Genomic DNA, 22,050 nt, shown 5'->3' on the forward strand with positions numbered 1-22,050 from the left:
ATTTAATATATATAATTCATGGTTATTGACTAAATTCACAATGAGTAATAATGCTGTATATGAGAATTTCAGTTAAATTTCAACAAAAGGGTTCAGCTTATTTTGCACATCTGTGCGTTGTATGTATGTGATCATCAACAAATGATGTTTTTCATTACATGACGGAAAAAAAAAACAAAAACAAATGTGCTAGTAATCTTACGGCAAGAGAACCAAGGAATGACAACAGGATGCTTGGATACTCAAACAACTTATAAATATGATTAATAAGTAAAGTAATACACAAATAGTTAGATGATTCTAAATAGTTTATTTCTCTAAAGACATGATGTAGTGAACTAGTATCCCCTGCATGAGACAATATAACATCAGAGTATAAGATAAACCATGGAATCATAGAGCAATATTTTAACACTTGTCAAAAGTATGCCCTGAACAGACTTATAGAATCCATGTAGAAGGAGCAGTAACTTCTGAGCATTCATTAAAATGGGGCAACAAAGCCGATTCGTGCCCAAAGTCTATCAGTTAAAAAACTCTTTGACAAACTTTTGTAGAAAAATAGGCCCATACACTAAACATTAAACAAATAGCAAAATATAATCACTACAACGCAGACCTCTGGCAATTCTCTCAAATTTTGCTGTTAATACTACCTACCTATGAAATTTGTGAATATTATGCAGATGATGTTTCGAAAGACATGGCATAACATTGATAAGCTGGAGAACATGCTGACATGGAGCTTTCAAGTTCAGATATGATAATAGAAAGGAAATATGAAGTTATTTTGTTAGGGTGGGTGGTTATTATAAAGCCCCTGCGGACAAAATAACTCAGATTAGATATGCAAAAGTAAGGTGAAGGTAACAAGAAAGCCGTTGCAATCTAACAAAGTTACAGATAGTAGAGAAAAAGCACCCAAGACTAATCACCGGATGACTTTTAACTATCCCTAAAACCCCTAGTTTATCCTGCGGAGTTTCCAACCTCTTTCATGGCCTCCAACTTCTCATCAAGCATCTCAAATTCTTTTCTAATCTTGGCTCGTTGTTCCTCATCATAGACATAGCTAGGTAAGTAATCGAAGGAACATTTTAATAGATTTAACAAATTTGAAGACGTAAAATGAAACCCGAACCCAGGAATCATAGAGGAACTACTCGTGATTGCCTAATACATAGAGTTGTGTTACCCCTGACTTTCACAGAACGCAAGATTCAACAGATGGTACCTACTTCCTGACAGATTACAAGACCAACTAATCATAAGCCTTAGACCTAACAACTATAGATCATTTTATCTGCAAGAAAAGGCAAACACTCTGCATCACACAAACCTTGAGCACAGTTACAAAATTAGAGACTATCTACTTCATTATCAGGTCACACAGATGGTATAACCTAGACACCACTTGAATATTCTAAATTGCTACCATGCTATTTCTCACAGGTTCATAGTTACCAAATACAATAAATATTTAATTTCTAATTACAGAGGTGGTAGTAAAACAGAAGGCAAACAGTGCTATCGTTCGGATAACAAAAAATAGTTACTTGAAAGACAAGGGCGTCAGTTTCTATAATTTGCGATAGGTTTTTTTCTTTGAGGTGATCTGACTGCCAGGATGTTTCAAGATTAAGATCGACAAAACTTGATCGTGGTTAAAACCCTCCCATTAAGCAAAAGTGCAATTATGACGTTTATGGTTGTGAAAAACCACCAAAATAGGGACGTGTAACGCTGCAACATGATTGCAATAGCTGGTATCAACTATAGCAACTAGTGATGTCATTATCGACACCTAATTCTCTTCTGATGCGATTAATCTGCAAACAACCTGGCAGTCAGATCATCTCAAACATCAGAAGCAATCGTAACTGATAGAGAAATACAGATACTTTCCGATAAAATCTAAAGTTCATATTAAGTTCACCTTTAACATGACATGGAGCAAAGGCCTGGCAACACACACTGATGAAATGCGTCGTTGACCTCTAGTGTAGATGTGTTGCGGCTACACACCAACATCACTAAACGACGAATCAGAATGTCAAATAGATTGATCAATAAGAATCAGGCCTATTCGTGGGAAGCCCACAGCTGGCATCGAGTTGGATTTTCCACTACTACACATATTGAAGTAACATCAGAATATTTATTATCTAATATGGTTCATCAAGGATTTATGACAGCAATGTTGTTTGTGCAGCTAGTTATGTTGTTACTGGTTAACAAAGAGAACCGCTAAGTGCAAAAACACTTACAATTCATGTCAGACGTTAAACTACAAAAAATGATTTTAACATACTTAACACTTATAAGCCTAGGCCCAAAACAATTCGGGAGTTATCTTCCCATCTAATCTTGAACCAAAGAAAACTCAGTAGAGTGGTTTTGCCTTGTTTTTGACTAATTACGGTTTAGGTGAGACTACAAAATTTTAGTCGATTTGTGCTTGATACCATCTCTGTATAATTCTCAAGTAAAAAGTCGGTTGAACAACTATTTTGTAAGGTGTCACCGAAATACTGATGGCATGTTAAACAAAAGAATTAACTAACGCAGTTAATTATGGAAAAACGTATCCGCACTGCAAATCAAATAGATACCATAATGTCCAGATCAGAATCATTATCGCCCTCAACTTCGGTATTAGAGGTTGATGGAGTTTATTTCAATGTAAAATGACTGTAGGAGAGATTTTTGTGATGACAATGTCATGCCTAATAACTTGTGAAAACCTTGAATAATTTTGTAAAGAAGCTTGATGAATTGGCAATGGGCTTAACTTGAAGCCCCGGCGATGATTTTAAAAAAGTTTTGGAACTCGGCTACGTTTAGTATTTATACCTAGCGACTAGTTTTTAAATTTGAGGCAGTAGTTATTCTCCCTTGGGATTAAAAATAGAACTATTTTTTCGCGGAATTTAACAATTCGCGGAATTGACTGTTCGCGAAATCGCGAATTTTTTTATCCATCGAATATTTTCATCTTGTAGAGTAGCTGTTACAAAAACATCTTTCTCCACATATACATAGTCGTTTGTGTGAAGCACTGTGACATGTTCAAAACCCCATTTAGAGCACAACCTATTGCGTTGGAAACCAATAGAATTGAACGGATACCATCATACTCAATCATTTTAGCCAATCACAGTGGCATCGGTTTCATATTTTTGACGTAGGCCAGCATGTCATGGTTGTTGAAATGACACAGAGCAACAGGTTGGCTACAGAAATGACATATTCCATTGGTGTGTACACGCGGGTGCATGTAGCCAGGCCTTTATTCTGATAGTCATAGCTGGAGATGAAAGCTTTAATAGTAAAGAAGACCACTTACTGATAGCGGATGAATCTGACTCCTTGTGTCAGCTGGGCAACCTCATTGGTCGCATGACAAGCAAAAAGCAGCCAGTTTCTTGGAGACACCTTGTAAGCGAATCTCATAAAGAGAAGGGAGTAGGTGGTTAGAGCTGCAATAATGTTCAACATTTAGATTGTATGAGGTTCAAGGGAAAGCAATTCCAGTATTCTTCCACACCAGACCACTAAAATTAATCCTCTATAGCCATGGCTATATTGCACTCCAGTCAGCGGTTTTTGAAACGTTTCTAAGCTGTGTTGTTAATTTCTTCATCCCCTATTCTGAGCAGCTTAAATAAACAGCTCCCTTTTCCAGCTCTAAAGGCCGGGCCACACGTATCGTGTAATTTCAACTAATCTGGGAAATTCCATTCGTACGAAATTTCTGACCTGCCACACGGAGTTTCCCCACCACGGATTCGTACGAAACTAACTTTCAACTAGCCAATCATAACGCGGTGATAAATTGAAGCCGATTCCGTTTCAATCATTTGCTTCAGTACAAACATGCGGGTCAGATCTAAAAAAGATAACGATTTGTGAGTTTCTAGTCGCAATTCCTAATTCCTAAAATCGGTTGCGGAATGTACACGTAAATTAATTTCGGCGCCTACAATATAACTGCGCGTTAATAAGGTCGTTTCTATGCAACTACAAAACTGCTAATGCTAGTTGCACTGAGTAGTTGTAGTAGGCTGTTGTTGTAAATGGTTTTAGTATACTTTTGAATAGAGCTTGTACATTGATAATATTATTACGAACTATTACGTATGTACTACATTGCAAAACGGTTCTTTTGTATGACTACAGCAGGTTTTGGCTTGCCCACAAAACCGTTTTACTTTTTCTTCTAATTACAATACAAATTTGAACCTGACTTTTCAGCAATTATTAGCCTAGCTACAAAGCAGTTATATTTCTATTAAATACATATTGGAACCTGACTTTTCAGCAAATATTAGTCTAGCTACAAAACAGTTATATTTCTATTAAATAAATCCATTACGTCCATGGTACTATTGATTACATATAATCGCCAACACAGTACACAGTTTTCAATCCGAGTTAGGAACTGCGGGCTAGAAACTCGCAAATCGTTATCTTTTTTAGATCTGACCAAACATGCGCAAAAGAAAACGGCCTTCAACATTCTACTAACCTTTTCAACCGACCAATCAAACAACGAGTCGTAGGAATTTCAGACGTTTCGTCCAATTCAGGATTCGTTCATCGTGCGCAACCAACGATGGACGAATTCGTCCAAATTTCAATTCGTACGAATCGTTTCGTCCAAATTTCGCCGATTTCGTGAGAATTTTGTCTCGTGTGGCCTTACCTTAAGACATACTAATTTATGAGAGTGATTTACAAAGATTTTTGTAAAAACAATGTGTACTTACTTGTTAGTAAGTGATCAGCAGCAGTTTTTAAAAAGGTCCATTTATTGAAAAGATATTCTTGGAAAATGATACACTATTGGGTAACTTCAAGATGACTTCACCCAACTTTAAAATAAACAGATGTAAGTCAAAGCTCTAGAATGTGTGTAAACGATTTCCAGTTCAAGCCACTTTTTGATGATATAGAACTAGTCAGAAATGTAAATCATAATTTGAGCACAAGCTTTAAAAAGTCCAAGACCAATTTCAAATTACTGACTTTTTGGCTTGGTATATGTAAAACAACCAATAATAAGACCATTTACTCATTATTATATGTACAGTATGTACATACGTACAATATGAATGCCCGGCGTTGCAGGAGATAATAATGTAAGTTTTTGCACAGAAAGTTAATTTTTATTTAACATATACAACGTTTACCATTTGAACTTCAAAACGAAAGTGTTTGTTCATTTTTGTGGGTGGTCGTCCAATACCTAATTCAAATATTTGATAGCTCAAGGCATAGTTAAAACAGGTTGTTGAAAAACATTTCTTACTTCTTATGCTACACAGTCATACAAGATTTGTAACAGCTTATAAACAGCGGCAGATAAAGGCTAAGTTCCATTGGCTAAATTTCTTTACCTAATGAATTTGAGTAACTTAAATATGCGGTTCCGTCAAAAAGGTCGATTTAATGAAATTAAGACCAATAAAAGGCTAAAACATCAGCTACAATTTGATGTCATTTTTGTCTTTGTAGACTAACCCTGTCCAAAGATCTATGCGTTTGAATGACGCCCTCTTTTAAAAAACTCAGATTCCAGCGGAGCTTCATTTGTGACGTAACGAGTGATAAAATCTGAAAAGAGTCCATGAGCGATAAATATAAGATCGCTTTATTAGCCAATCATCAGCACGAAATTTTTATATACATGTAGGTCGTAATAAATGTTATCACTCGTAAAACGCGTACTCTGTGATATCAAAGTTAGGGAGTTTACTCTATTATTAAATTGCATCGACATTTACTAAATAAATTAACATCGTTACTTTAATGGCTTACTCGATCGACACGTTTTATTGACGAACAACAAAAATGTAAAAATGCTTCCAGTGACTGCGAAGGTGTCTCCGAGTTTTCTGAGCATCAGGTGGTTAAAGTTTGGGACAGACAGCTTATAGTTAGAGCTGACAGGTGTCAGCAGCGTTATGCTACAGAGGAAGATAGGAGAATGGAGGTAAATTTATCTTTTACAGTGGAACCTTGGTTCTCGAACACAATCCGTTCCAGAAGGTTGGTCGAAAACCGAATTGTTTGAGATCCGAAACAGGTTTTCCCATTAGAATTAATACATATAAGTTTTAATCCGTTCCAACACCCTGAATATTTACTTTTTTAGTATTTTATACATTATTTTATGCATGAAATTGCACATTAAAATGTTGACCAACACATAAAACGCAATGTATATCTCAGAAAATGTTAAGCAAAATGGCAAAGACACAAATAACATAAACATAAATGTAACCCAGGCTAATCATACGTTCGCGTTGTTGTAATCTTCCATACGAAAGATTACGCTAACATGAACGTGTAAAAATAAAAAATAGGATAAAAAAAGAATTATGAATCGGATTTTTTACTCGGCTACAGGATGTTCTTTTCTCTTAAAATATCTATCCAATGACACTTGCTTCTGCCTTCTTTTTAGCACTTTTTGGAAGTGGTTCATGATAGTGTCGTTAAAGTCATTGATGACTCTGGTGCCTGCAGCTTTATCGGGGTGGTGGAGTTCGACGAAATTCTGCAACTCGGCCCATTTGCTACACATTTGTTTAATCTCGGACAATGCGACAACAGTTGGTCACGGAGAGAGCGATCTACACCCGTACACCGCTCAGCATCCCACCCTCACATACGCACTCACGCGTCGTACCGCCGTTCGAACTCCGATTTTTGTTCGAACTGCGAAGCAAGAATTTATCAAATTTTTTGTTCGGGCTCCGATTTGTTCGAACCGCGAGTCGTTCGAAAACCGAGGTTCCACTGTACTTTGAGTCTCCTATTATAGATACACTGTTGTGTTTAAATTCAAAAAGGGGCATTTTTCTGTTTTTGTATCATTTTTAATCAATAAAGGGTTCATCATCATCATCATCATACATTCAGATTCTATTTTCCTGTTTGAGGCTATAATGTAATTTCCTGTGCGCGCGTGCGAGATACGGATGCACAGTGAGTTATTGACGGCTTCTTTTTAATCCATAGCATCTAGCAATACAATGGCTTAGATTGATGAATATACTAAAGGTAATAATTTTAGTACTCATGAATACATTTACTAATTAATAGAATTATAACTTTTGGCTATCACCAATCATCGTTTTATAATTTTTTATCGTTTCACCTAACTATATTTGCTTCAAATTTTCTTTCACAGTTTTAGCTAGTAAATTAGATTTATGATTAGACTTTAGATGTTTACTTCTCACTTGTAAAAAGTGAGGAAAATCGATTGATCATTGCACATCTTTAACTTTCAGAACCAAAGCTTCGAGTCGTTGGCTTGGCGTACTTATGCTTCTGTTAATCATTTATTTATTGTTAAAATTACACTCGCAATCTATCTAACTCCCAATTTGAAAGCTTTCAGTAGATACGCGTTAGAATGACATATTTATGAATGACATATATTTATTGCATTTGTTTTATTGATTACAGGATGTTTATGTGATCCCACCAGGGAAGCGGCTTTGTCAGTGTGGAAACTGCCATAAATGGGAAAGAGAGACTTGAATGTGTGCTGCATAAACCATGATGTTTTGTTTAAGTTTGCTGCAGTAGATGAATTTGTCTTATTGTATGAGCTGAAACTGTGTGAGTGGCCACGGCTTGGATGGATATTTTTAATAAAATCTTCGTGCCAAAATGAAAATTTTTTGCTTGTAAAAATTACATAACAAAATAATATTGTTGAAGATGATGCAAAACATGATTTGCAGAACGTTGAATACATCATAGCCCCGTTGACATCTGCGCTGAAATCTTGTCTGATAGATGGATTTTTGAAGTATAATCAGAGCTGTCTTCCAGGTACTTTTGCATAGCTCGACCATTTGTTTAGTACTTGAATCAACTAATCAAATGTGACCATAGCCTGTCTTGACAAGCTGTTGTTTTTGCGTAGTTGTCCCCCCGTCGAGCGGCGAGCAACAACAGCTTGTCACAAGACGTACTGCACCTGATGCATCAGCTGCACTTATAAGGAGTTGTTCTCTTCCGTCTACGCGGCTTGGCTGCGATGTTATTCCGGTCGCTCCATTGGTAATCATAACGGATTTCACGCAAAAAATTTATGTAGAAAAATTAAGATAAGAACGTTTAATTGGCGACCCCTCTCTGCAGCGAACTTTATTAGAATTTGAGAACTTAGGCAACAACAGCGACTAAACATGTCATTATTTGTGCGCTCAATCAGTTTTATTTCTATTTTTGTATCAGTCAGTTTTATTTGTTCTTATGGATTTTATTATTATTATTAAGTTAATTTTATTATTAAGTTCTACTAAAGTTTATCACAGAAACTGGTCTTTGGTTAAACGTTGTAATCCTGTTTTTTTTCTACATAAATTTTTGCGTGAAATCCGTTGTGATTACCAATGGAGCGACCGGCATAACATCGCGGCCAAGCCGCGTAGACGGAAGAGAACAACTCCCTATAAGTGCAGCTGATGCATCAGGTGCAGTACGTCTTGTGACAAGCTGTTGTTGCTCGCCGCTCGACGTGGGGACAACTACGCAACAACAGCTTGTCAAGACAGGCTAATGTGACCAGTGAATTTTTTTCCACAAATTGATACCAATAATGACTCGATAACGTAGACTATACAATGTACATGACTTTTAGGGTTGCAGTTGGTTTCACCACATATTCTTTTCAAAGACGCAGCTTGCTTATTTTTATGGAGCCTTATAGTGCCCCGTGTTCCATGTTCTCAACTTGAGTTGTTGAACATGTTGAAGTTTTACAGAACATGTATACATAGTTTAATTTATATTAGTTAACGGGTGCCTGTCAGTGTACCATTGTTAATATAATCAGATCTACGGTTATGCTACCATATTACCAGTATATTGCACCTTATTTTTACAAACTCGAGTTTATAAATATAACTCGGTTTATACAAACCCGGGGCAGTCTAATCCGCCATAAATCCGCCAAATATTTTACTTAGTAGCTAGTTTCCGGTGTGGTAGCGACGGAACTGTGCCGATACAAAGACATTATTCTACTTAGTTTGATTGACATAATTATCGTAGACCGGTAGAATTGGTAGTTGGTACTAAGATGTTTACACAGCATTTAGAGGAAGCTAATATGACAAGTTTTTAATTTCCCTTATTTGAGGCGTTTGAGACATTGATAATAATGTATCTGTAGCTGGATTTAAAACTTTATTTTAGCCAACATGAGCAAATACAAGAAAATATATGCCAATAGAGCTGCGTAGGACTAGACTTTTATCGCAATAGCCGATGTGAATACGAGAGATAGAGACAGGTTGTATCACGCGTTACATCATTTTGGGCAAGTCTGGACATGTTTTTTTGGCCTGAGCATTTTTAACGCGATCAATTTTTTAAACATTTTACTCTTCAAATATCTTGACAATGAGACCGCCTAACACAACAAACAACATATCAACTGATAGACAAAAACATACTTTTTTTAAAAATCAACTCAAATTTGACGCAACCACATCTTTAAGCTAATCTAAATATATATAATAAAGTGTTTGTCATCTTTAGTTTTTTATTTATATATTTGGTTTTTTCATGTTTAAGCTAGCTGACATCTACTTTTGTGATTTCTGCACTAACTAGAAAGAAGAAAAATGGCGTAATACCCATTTTTAGGGTGCTGGATTTCTATTTCCCAGTAGGTATATCAACCACCAAAATTTTATACAGTGTATATATCTAAGGAATTTGATTGTTGTACATATAGTTCACTATATGAAAATACAAATTCTTTAAAACTTCATATCATGAGAAGTGTTTTGTACAGTTCAAATAAATTAAGAGAAAAAATAAAATATTTAAAGGTGTTTAAATGTGAAATAATTAGCAAGTAGCAGCTAGATAAAGTCTATTCTACTATAACGATTACAATCAAAAATGATTTGATACTGATACAATTAAAGATAATAAAAGATGATAAAATGTTACAATAAAAGATGATTCGGTAGTGATACAATTAATACAAACTGAGAAAACAAAATAAAATCATGAATATGTTGAATTAATGACAACAATGAGTACATAGAAGTGTGTGTATAAAAAGATTACTGTTGCAGAAAAAGCTAACCATCAGAATTTTAATACAATGATACTAGTACAAACATTAAAATGAGATAGCGAAATTAAATACATCACTGAAGCGCATGAGGGTAAACAATGTTCTTTGTCTGATCGAACGGAGAAAGAATGCACAGGCCATTTCTAGTGCCTACTCGAGGTAATGCAACATACAACCGTCCATGTGAAAAGCAAGGTGTTAGGAGGTGCATGCCGATAGTTTTTAGTGATTGACCTTGAGAATTGTTGATAGTCAATGCAAATCAAAGTCAAACAGGAAATTGAAGGCATTTAAGTTGAAGGAGTAGATTTGAAAATGACAATTAAAAAATTAATTATGAACATAAAATTTTGTGTTTGTTCTTTTGAAAGTTTTTAAAACTTTCATAAAACAAACGCAAATTTTTAATAAGGAAATAATTTTTGCCTTAGTGAAATGTGGTAATACAACTTCAATGTATGCCAAACTAATGCAATGCCGAAAACAATGTCAAACCAATATTACAATAATCGATAGTTTTTCCGCAGTTAACGTATTTTAACCAATTACTATTCCCTAGACACACACTCCACAAAAATACAAACGCTTCATTATATATATACAGTCAAACATGGATAACTCGGCCACGGATAGCTCGAAAACATGGTTAATTCGAACAGTTTCTTTGGTCCGTTCCCACCTAATGATAAATTGCTATAGATAACTCGAACTCAACACTGTTAATTCGAACTGTTTTTTTGCCCAACGGCTACCGAAACGGTTGTTATCGCTTTAGAAAATCACTTTATTCAAAGCCATAGAAGTAAACCTCATATTTTCGTAATTCATAAGCGTTGTTATTACCACCATCGGCAAAATAATTTCGTCAACGACTTTTCTAAAGGTTTGGTCAAATTTGATTTATACTGCTATACGATTAATAGCACGGGCTTGCCGGGTCACGCGCGCAAGGATTTTCGCCACGCACATACAAAACAAAAACAGCATGTTGTTTTGTATGTGCGTGGCGAAAATCTTTGAGTGCATGACCCGGCTAGCCCGTGACGAATAGTTTTTCGACGTTGATTCCGTGTTGAATCAACGTCGGAATGTTGAATGTTTAAAACGTCTTAAGAATTGTTTTTATTAAACGTATACGTGTCTTAGCTAAAAAAACTATTCATCGTTTGACCTAAACACAGAATACGTGTGTACATTCAATAAGTATCCATTCAAAAAGCGTGAGTGATATACAATGTACCGTTAAACCTCGTAAAACTTTTAATTGAACTGCCTCGGAGTGTTGCTGTTAACGAATCCCAGGTAAAGTAAGGGATTTTTCTTTGGTAACTTTTTCTTGAAGTTGCATAAACTTCAAGAAAAGTCGGCAAAATTGATCGTGGGTAAAACGCTCAAAAGAAAAAGATGTCTTTTCTTTTGAGCATTTCAACAACGATCAAGTTTTGCCAATGTCAATCTAAAAAAACGTCCTGGCAATAACATCACCTCAAACATAAAACCAATCTCAAGTGATAGAAAAATCTCTATACTTTTTGATAAAAACGTTTTAAACTTTACATTAGAAGCATTTAATTTGAAACAAGCCATTTGTGCTTTTGATTTATAGTATAGTTTGCATATGTACATGTATCTACTAATAAATAAGTAAATACATGGACTTGTGACAGTGCTCTGATAACTTGAACGCTCTGATAATTCGAACACTTTTGCTCGGTCCCTTGAAGTTCGAGTTATCCATGTTTGACTGTATAAATATCTAGTATATATATTTATAATAATATTTATAATACATTATATATATAAATGAACCAGAACATGTGAGCAATCATTCAACAATTCAACAAGGATTCACTTTCATAGTAATTACGATAATATCAGAATGAGATTGGATGAGTTATATGCCACGAGAAAAAGAGTGTCAATAGTACATCAAAAAGTCTAGTAGTCAAAACTTCACGCATTCCCCGGCTTTTTTCCATCACTGTACGTGTCAAGGACAGATGGTTAACATCCCGAGTGTACATGTCAGGTACGGAGGGTTGATGCACCGAATAAACATGCCAGGGACATAGCGTTAACATGCCAAGTGAACAAGTCAAGGAGGACAAAGGGTTAACATACCAAGAGTCATGCGACCACTGATTAATTCCGGGTCCTTTTTTACATCAGCGATGGCTGCCAAAGGAAGCCCCCAGTTGGCTACGGGTCCCCAGAAGTGCTAAAACAAGAGAAATCAAAGTTTAAACAACTAGTTGGCACTGCACTGACAATCATCCAGTCTTAGCTAGCCTATAAACACGGTGTTAGCAAGTTGACCGGTGAGGCTTTTAGAGCACAAAATCTACAAAAAAATGAAGTGCTATGAAAAAAAGCGTTGCCAGTCTGTCAAACTTACATTGGTAAAAGAGTAATGGCATATTTCTAAGATTAGCAACATCATTTTTATATTTTCACAATTTTCCTTCATAGAACCCATTATTTTTTAGGAATTAAAGTCATTTATGAAACATTTCAGGCAACTTCCTCTGTAATCAGAAATGTCGAAAAACTATTTTTTCTGTGGTTCTATTCATGCCATGAACTTTTAGAGTATTTTTGCACTTCGTTGATTTTATCTTTTATATAGAGCGTTTTTACTTTGAGAAAAATATAGCGATGCAAAATGCTGCATAAATACTATTGCTATCGGAAATTGTAGTGATCAGATCCGTGTTACAAAGCTAATTTCTATTTTGACAATACTTCAACAACTATAGCGGACAACCTCGCAAGGCTGTCTCAGCAGTACTCTTCAACTTATTTTTCACCATGCTCATCATTTAGTAGCGTAGATGTCTGTGTAGCAACAACAACTATCTATATTATGCGTAAGCAATGTGTACATCCGTGTGTATAGCAAGGTATCTGTATGTACCTTCATCCGGTATATTACAGGTTCTAGCGTAACGTTCACAGCTTCAATAGGAAGATGTAAAACAATTGGTTTAAAATCATAATTGAGCCCATAAATTCATAAACTTTACTATAATAAGAGCAGTGTCCATCTGTCTGAAGGTACGTGAGAACGTAAGAACGTTAGAAAAAATATTGGCCTTTCATGGGAATTGAACCCCGAACCATATGTTTTACAGTCCAGCGCTCTAACGACTAGCACTCAGCTGCCTTGACAATTCGCAAACTAATTATGCATATGGTGATTACTCATTACAATCTTTCGTGATGCAAGAGACTGCCAAGTGTACTAGTAGCTAATAAAAGACTAGCTGGGCAGAGCGAATCAATTGGATGACTAAATTCCAATCAAAATCAAGAAAAGGCTCACTACACACAGTAGCTCATGCCAGACTAGTCTTACTACTAGGTTGGTGAGGTTTCTTAAATTTTTGATGAAATAGAAATCAAAATGCGCGATATCAAAATAATTGTTTAAATATATGGTTGTTGAATGCTGGCCGATTCTGAAAAGGAAGCACTCGAAATAAAGCATTGGATGCTGAGAACAGCTCACTAAAACAAAGCAATACTACAGAAATATATCGCTATTTCATTGGTAAGCTTTCGCGAGCTCAGTACTTTGCAGGGATAACAATATTAACTGAAAAATAAAAATAAATAAAAACCATAAATCTTTCTCATACTTCCTCATATTTGCAAACGTGTGACACTGTCTCCGTTTGCCAATATGCTTCTAACAACGAACCTATCTAACCACAGGCACTAATATTTGGCTCAGATCAAGTTCATACTAATGCATAAGTGCATTCTATGGCTAAAAATACTGGAACTGAAGTTGAGATATAAACTGAAATTAACTCAAGAAAAATTTGATTCACCTACTTATCATGTATATACACAAATATAATAAGTAGATAAATTGAAAATTTCTTGATTGAATTTCAGTAGCCTACATATGAAATTCACATCACAAATACAATAAGCGTAAGTTTAGAAAGTAGTTGAAGTGTTCTGTGTTAAGTTTATGACTCGTCCATGAGCTTTAAAATTTGGTTTCTATTTCACAGATTTTCACTTTTCGCAGATAGTGCAGTCTCTAATTACGAAAAAGGTGTGATCACTTTATACAATTAGGAACTTATTTCATCAGCATAAATTGTAAATCATTACTTAATTTAATTTTTAAGAGAAATCAAGAGGTAAGTTAACATATGTCATGTGCATTGGTCAAAAGCTAGGTTTGTTCTCAACAGTAACAAACACAGTTTTCTTATAAAATATAAGGAAGGGGCTTTATCATAAAATAATCTTTCTTTAATAAAAACTTTGCTTGAGGTTATTGTAAATCTAAACTTCAATTGGCCATTGAAGCTTTGCTTTATGAATCTGTAAGCAGATCTATTGTATAAATATGAAGAAAAGCTTTTTAGAGGAGGCTACCTAGCAAGTCTGGTTGATGCTTTCTTAGCCAAACCGCAAGAAACGATTGCCTATACTCTTCAAACAAGCCAAAATGTATATAGCTCACCATGAGACAACTGATTGTAATAAAGAATAAATGCTGCCGTTGGTGTTGGGAAAAATTTAGGTTCGTAAAACAGCATTCAACATTATCGAGTTCACTATATATTCAAAGTTAACAAAGTGGCATAATCATCATAACCATCGTAATCACATTTACGATGGTTATATGATCAGGTCAATATGAAGTGTATACTGATCATGCTGCATGCTGATCGTGTTTCCAATGAGAGAGCTGTAATCGGACAGGCTTTTAGTCTGTTTATGATTTTAAAACTGTTTTTGCAAACTTCACACCAAACCAACTATACAATATGGGTTACTTTTGTTAGCCTATCAAATACAACAACGATATCCATTCCATTTGCATGTATTCTTGGCACTATTAACATTGCGAGATATGATTGGCCAATTCCATATTGTACTCCATCAATGACGGCTGTCAAAAACAGACAAACATACTACGCAAGATTTCACCGATCTCGTGCCGGCAACTGGGACAAAGCCACTTTTACAACAGCTGTTTCTAGACACCAAACCGACTTTGTCGATGAGGGAACAGCTCCGATAAATCGTCCTGATAGAAACTCACCTTAAAGATGTGATTGCGCCAAATTTCAGTTGATTTTAAAGGTTGACTTGCAACAAAATTCACATTACAGTTATTTGGTATCAAAAGATTCACCATGTCTTACTCTGCTGTGTTGTAGGTGCCAAATATGTGGAAATGTGATTACAAGCTCTTAAAAGTTAAAAAACGAACAGTTAACCGCAGCCACACGAGACCGCCATAGTTTGGATTCTCTTTCCAAAATGGCTCAAATGTGATGTAGTTGTAGGAGATGGCTTCCGTTTACACTTTCAAGCAACCTCATTCGTCGAAATATTTTCACAAATATACTTCACACATTCAATAAAACCATGTCTATTGTTCTTACACGTCTGTTTTATCGTCATTGTAATGCTGTCACTTTCAGCACTGATATCTTATAACTTACCGTAAAAATTTGTTTTTTTTTTAACCTTAGCTCGAAGGAGTACATATCATTGTCTGATAATCATGACGAGCCTGTTGGTCACCTGTGATAATCGAAAAGTGCTGCAGAAATTATTTGCAAAGTATTGGGCCACATGATCAGATTACGACTTGACGATTAGATCAAGCCGAAACAAAACTGTAAAGTAGCGAGCATCTACATGTATATTTGATACGGAGTTTTCGGTAAAACTCGAAGTGTTTGTCATAAACTAGTGCTGCGATAAGTTTTATATTGAGCTTTTTATTGGCCTTTCAGTTCACGTTAGAACATCACGTGACAAGACAATAACCAAACATAATGACTACGTCAGAGAAATAAACAGATTCCAATCTACGCTGGCTTTTCGTTTTTGAGCTTTTAAGAGCTTTTAATCACATTTCAACATATTTGGCACCTACAACACAACAGAGTAAGACATGGTGAATCTTTTGATACCAAATAACTGTAATGTGAATTTTGTTGCAAGTCAACTTTTAACAGAAAGTATCGATTTTTTTCTATTAGTTGAGATGTTGTTTGTTGTTTTAGGCGATCTCATTGTCAAGATAAAAACGCTTAGAAAAAGATGCGCATAGACTTGCTCAAAATGAAGTATATCGTGAAACATTCTGTCTCTCGTATTCATATCGGCTATTTGCGATGAAAGTCTAGTCCTACGCGGCTCTATTGGCATAATTTATTTTGTATTTGCTCATGATTGCTAGAATAAAATATTAAATCTAGCTATAGATACTTTATTATAAATGTTTCAAATGCCTCAAATAAGGATAATTAAAAATTTGTCATATTAGTCTTCCCGAAATGCTGTGTAAACATCTTAGTACCAACTACGATTCTGCGAGTCTATGGTAATTAGGTCATCTTACGTCATCGAGTTAACTATTTCTGTGTTGTGTCAGTGTGGAAACTGCCATTCTTTGGGAAAGAGAGACATGAATGTGTGCTGCTCAAACCACGATATGTTTTGTTTTAAGTTTACTGCAGTAGAGTAGTTTGTCCTATTATATGAGCTGAACCCTTTTGCTGCCAAAGGCGCATTTATGCGTTTTCTCGGGCCGAGTGCCACAGACACATTTTTACGACTTTCCCAGCAATTGCGTAGTAATTCCATTTTATTATTCGTTGACAACATAACCCACGGTCTTTAGGACTTTTATGATATTGACAACATTGTCCGAAGATATCTCTATAAAATTAGATACATAATAGTTTTGTAAGAGTAAAGGAACATTGTGGAGGATCGTCTTAGCTTCGGAGCGATCGCTTCACATAGCTTTATCATCGCACAAAGTATAGATACATTGAATTTTTTTGCATAGCAGTGTTAGTTAAAATGTTGGCAAAATAAGATATGTTACAAAAATGTTCTAGATAGAGTTTGAAATTGAAAAAATACTGTATACATATCATGAAGCAATATCGGCAATATTCGGTAAAATGACTGGCACTAGGCCGATAGCCGAATTTATACATGGTTGGCAGTGAAAGGGTTAATGTTGAAAGAGTGCTCCACATCTCTAATGTACCGGAGACTACATACAGCCAGTCCATCAGTGTATCAACTGTCATCTATCCATGCAAGGAAGGGTATATAATGACAGAAATTAGCGGTGGTAAGCCACCGTGACCGCAGCCGGGCATTTGCTAAAGGACAAAAAGTAGGCCTTGCCTGCCTGTGCAGAAGATTGCGCTGATTAACAACAAACTGCTGCAAAATGCAGTGACAACCATTGCAAGCCAATTTACTAATGCACACAGCTATACATTCTCCGAATTTCGATAAACAATCAAATGTGAAATTCTTGCAGTTCCGTGCAAAAAAGGATTTGTGATGACCTTTAGATTTCAAGGAACATATGGTAGGGTCTTCTCCCATGAAACCAAAACAACACCATGGAATGATGTAAATATAGTTAACTAGATCAACACTGGTAAGTTTTTATTAACACAATATATTTAGAGCATTCTTGCTTATAAAAGCCTAGGCTCCAACATCGAATTACCTAGTCTTGTCAATACTGGAAGCGCTAATATATATGAAGTTATAACATTCAAAATATTTATAAGCCTGAACACTATACAACTCACTAATAAAAGGCGAACATTAAAAATTGTTGTTTTGAAATATTTTGTAGCTCTCTAAACCGAGTATTTCCAATGCAGGAAAAATTATTATTTGGAATAACCACTTCAAACTGTTGTAAGGGCCGGTCTAGGTGTGCTATATAAAAAGGAAAATATTGAGTAGCATTTTTATGAAGCAATAAGTTATTTTCACTTATGTATTCCGTTGACAGTAATATATATCTGTATTTGTGGGTTTAGTTTGGGGATTAAGAAAAGACTAGACAAGGGAAAACAACTTCTACGAACTCCATTTCATTGTTTACGTTTTTAGCGTTGATGAAAAGAAATTAGAAAAATCTTGAATACGTTGAAAATTAAACCAAAGCAGACATTCTGCTTGAAATTAACAAGCAATGATTGGGTTGCATTGTAAATGGAAACATGTCAAAGGCAACTGCATAACAGCAGGTGATTGGAAAAATAGAACGTACAGTGCTTTATAACAGCAAGTTGAAAATAACAAAAGCCTTAACTAGATGCAAAGCTAAACTTAGTTATGACGATAAATTAATCTTGCCAATTGATTGTAGGCCTATCTGTAGCTGGGTATTTGCCAACTGTCAATTCCTGCTTTCAATAATTTACTTGTCTCAATCTGCCAATTTATATTTTGGTTCTCAATACCAGTAATATTAGAGTGAAAGGGATATTCCCAGAGTTGAAATGTTTAAAACTTGTTCTCGCTCGATAAACTTCATAATTATGTGCATGAGTAGAGTTACTACAAGAGCTAACTGTGCTCGGCTACCAGTCCCAGTGTCTAGTATTATAGACCCAGAAAAGCCAATTAGAGGAAAACCTGTGTCATGTCGTTTCATCTCTAATTTTTTTTGTAATCTGTGCAGTGTCTATCTACAGGAATAGCATGTCGCTTGTCAACTTTCATAGGAAGTCAAAACCGCTATAATTTGCTACTGCTCTTGATACAATAGAAAAAAAGATGGTAGGTAGAAAAAAAGTGAAACCACAACTTTAACAAAGCAAATACGGAAAAACATCAACTGTCTCTACAAACATAGCCTAAAACTAAACAAACTAAAATGTTTCTGCAAACTAATCACACCATCAAAGCCTTGAAGGTAAAATTATTTGAAGAGCCGAGTTAAAAATGGATTTACTGGCATTCTAACATGATTAAAAAGAATTGACTGTCGAAGTTACTGTTTAACGAGCGAAGAACAAATCATCTTCCAAACAATAAAACTCTGGTCTGGTTGGAAGCAACCATTGAGGCATTGGGTACCTACTAAACAATCTCTTTCACTGACGAGTGATTGGCATGGTCAGCTCGCAATCGATTAGAGAATGACCCAGAGATTAGCAAAAAGGTTTGAAGCATTCAGCAGAACGGTTTGAAGCATTAAGCAAACGTTTATTATAGCACACATAACCAGTTATGATAGCCATCAACAATTAATTTGACAATGATTCCAGACCTTGTTTTCAACAACATAAAGATATATATTTATGTTTAGGTTTTCAGCTTCATAAAGGTATACCTATTGAACACTTGTTATCGAGAAGGCCTTTACGATTCAAACATTGAGTGCGATGAAGTGTCTCAATCATCTCACAAACTACATTACTCATTTTGCATGTGCAAGGGGCACCCGATTGGAACTCAAATAATATATGCATAATCAATGATTCTGACTGACCCTTGATGCCATCTAGATCCCATGTAGACCAGCATACCAAAGTACCTAGCTTTTTAAACAAATACCTCAACTTTATTTCTGTCTAATATAGATATAGCTCCCTTTTAACAAGGCCATATTTATGCTAATTGTAGAAGTGAAAGGACTGGGTTAAAAACCCCCAAAATGTATTACAATGAGATACATGAAACTTTAATGGACAAAATACCCCAGCTATTTGGATTCAATTTTAAAAACCGGTGGTGTGAAACAACCATGAATAGCTTCTGCTAACTTAAACCACATACTTTGAACACGAAGACACCGTCTCTTTTCACAAATGATCAATCAATACTTCAAACATCATAAAATAGCAGAGGAAAGCTTTAGTTATACAAACAGCCATGGGTACCCAAAGATTGAACATGAAACATAAAGGAGTAGTAGCTGATACTCACTGTACTAAATAAGAGAGAAAGAGCAGCCAGTCATGAGGATACGAGGCTCCCTTGCGAGAACATGGAAAAAGAAAAATCAAGATCAACTAACTCATCAGAAACTATAAACAGATGCTTTTGAAATATCAAAACTGCCTACTGCCCTTTAAAAATCCTGTATAATAAGGCGCATTTCTAGAAAAGAAATACGCAACATGTTTACAAACCAACTAAAAACAATTCACAACCCAGAAAAGCTTATGTTTATAAACCTTATGGTTTTGTAAACTGACCAAATATCGTCACTTTAGTTTGGAAATAATACATTAGGCTTTTAGCATGGTTGGCTAATGATGGTCATAAATCTATTGACATAAAAAAATGCGTAATGAACACTTGTTTAATAATGATTGTTAAATAAATGTATGTACTACTTGTTCCTATCAAAATGATGTTTTCATTGCATAATACTTTTACAGGACAATTATGAAGTCGTACTAAATTGAATGACTTGATGAAATCTGCTAAAAACATGTACCAAAACACAACAATAAATGCTTTGTGGTACAACTGCAAAATGCCTTGGTGTGATAGTTTTATTAAACATTTTCGTTATGGAAGATGACTCCCAAAATGATCGGTTTCCGGTTTCTAATGAATATCGACTTTAAAAATTTCTATCACAGCCAAAAACCACCTACTGAGAGCTGTTAAACTTCTAGGCAATGATATATACAAAAACGCAAGTTGGCTTTTAGACAGTGTTTTACACATCTTAACGGTTTCAACTTCAAGCAAAAGATGACAGCCTAACTAATTTTTTTTCAAATGGTGCGCAGTGTTTTATTGTACATCATGCCAATCTACTTTTTATCTCATCAGCTGTCACATTCATGAGTAATAATAATTTTTAATACCTGAAGCAGCGCATTAACAATTAAAAAACGCTGAAACAAACTGTACTTGGAACCTCCAGTAGCCATACTTTGCACGAATACAGGCAGGATGATACAGCTTTATTTAGATGTTGGTGAAAATGAGCTCGATTAGTAAAAATCAGCGATAGTACGAGGCAACCTGACACGATTGAAAACTTCAAGTGCCTTTTTGTAGTTTTGTACTCACGTGAAAAAATAGCGCACCCAAGGGTTGTTCATCGCTCGGTTCATGTTGCGTTGGCAGGAAATGTAAACAATTAACTGCAGCTTGCAATAATTATTAAACACAGCAAAACTGTGGCCCGTGCATATTAAATGAAAACCTAAATACTATCGCTCTACGCGAAAAAGACCGGGCTGCAACGACTTATGTGTTGCTGGGAAATGTGCGCATAGTCTCAAATAACGCAGAATAGTCGGTTACGCCCTTTAAAATAGCAGAATCGAAACTAGCATCAATTACGGTATATTTAACGTTTGATATTGTTGCGGCATTTCCGATTAAAGCTTGTCTCCCGTGCGCGAGAGGTAAAAGTGGTACCAAAAACTCTCGTGGCAGGAGGCACCAAAGTCCAATTGTCCCGCGTAAATAATTATATTTTGGAAATTACTACTTATACGCGAAGTTGCTCCTATTTATTATATAATTTAATTTACCAACTCCAAAGCTATCATGGACGATCACAACTATTCACAAGTATCTCAAAGGCCAAGTAGTAGTACAGCCCCGATAGATTGGCATGCATTATCGACGGTAGGCTTTGGTTGGTTCTCAAATCATGGATGGATAATGAAAATTTTAATTATATATATTATTTAATTAATATATATATATATAAATATTGTGATGGATTTACTAAGCTGAATTGTTTTAATTGCCATAAGCATTCAGATATTCTCAGATTAGCCCTATAATTTAAATGCCAGCTTGCGTGGAAAGCCCGTTGATTAACACTCAGCCCTTGCTATATAAGCAAAGGTGCTTCAGTGTTAACCATTTCAGTCCCCAAGCCATTAAGCAATTATCTAATTATTCTCCATTCTCATTGTTAGAGTGAAGGTTTATGTCTCATTTTACAATATTGTCATTTAGACCATCTGGGAGTAACTTTTCTTGTAAGAACACCTATATTCATTCAAATCAGAAATCTTTGGGCTTTCTAATCTGGATCTGGATAAATTAGGTCCCAAGACCTCTTGAGCCGAGTAAAATGTGGGACCCTCTGACCACTGAATCGTAAAAATTGAGAGTCATTAAAATGAAAAGTTAATTTTTTT

The 22,050-nt window shown here is 35.5% G+C and overlaps 1 protein-coding gene across 1 annotated transcript; it reads right to left on the reverse strand.

Annotated features, from left to right (window-relative positions):
• Positions 1-290: 290 nt before the first annotated feature.
• Positions 291-21,144, reverse strand: LOC137408370 (mitochondrial pyruvate carrier 1-like). Its single transcript, XM_068094872.1, has 4 exons — positions 20,956-21,144; positions 12,239-12,335; positions 3,347-3,479; positions 291-1,072 (listed from the first exon to the last, which is right to left on the reverse strand). Exons 2-4 carry the CDS (start codon positions 12,246-12,248, stop codon positions 970-972), a joined length of 246 nt encoding a protein of 81 aa, XP_067950973.1. The 5' UTR covers positions 12,249-12,335; positions 20,956-21,144; the 3' UTR covers positions 291-969.
• Between the last annotated feature and the right edge of the window lie 906 nt (positions 21,145-22,050).

Source organism: Watersipora subatra, chromosome 11 (assembly GCF_963576615.1).
Source record: "Watersipora subatra chromosome 11, tzWatSuba1.1, whole genome shotgun sequence".
Lineage (NCBI taxonomy): Eukaryota > Metazoa > Bryozoa > Gymnolaemata > Cheilostomatida > Watersiporidae > Watersipora > Watersipora subatra.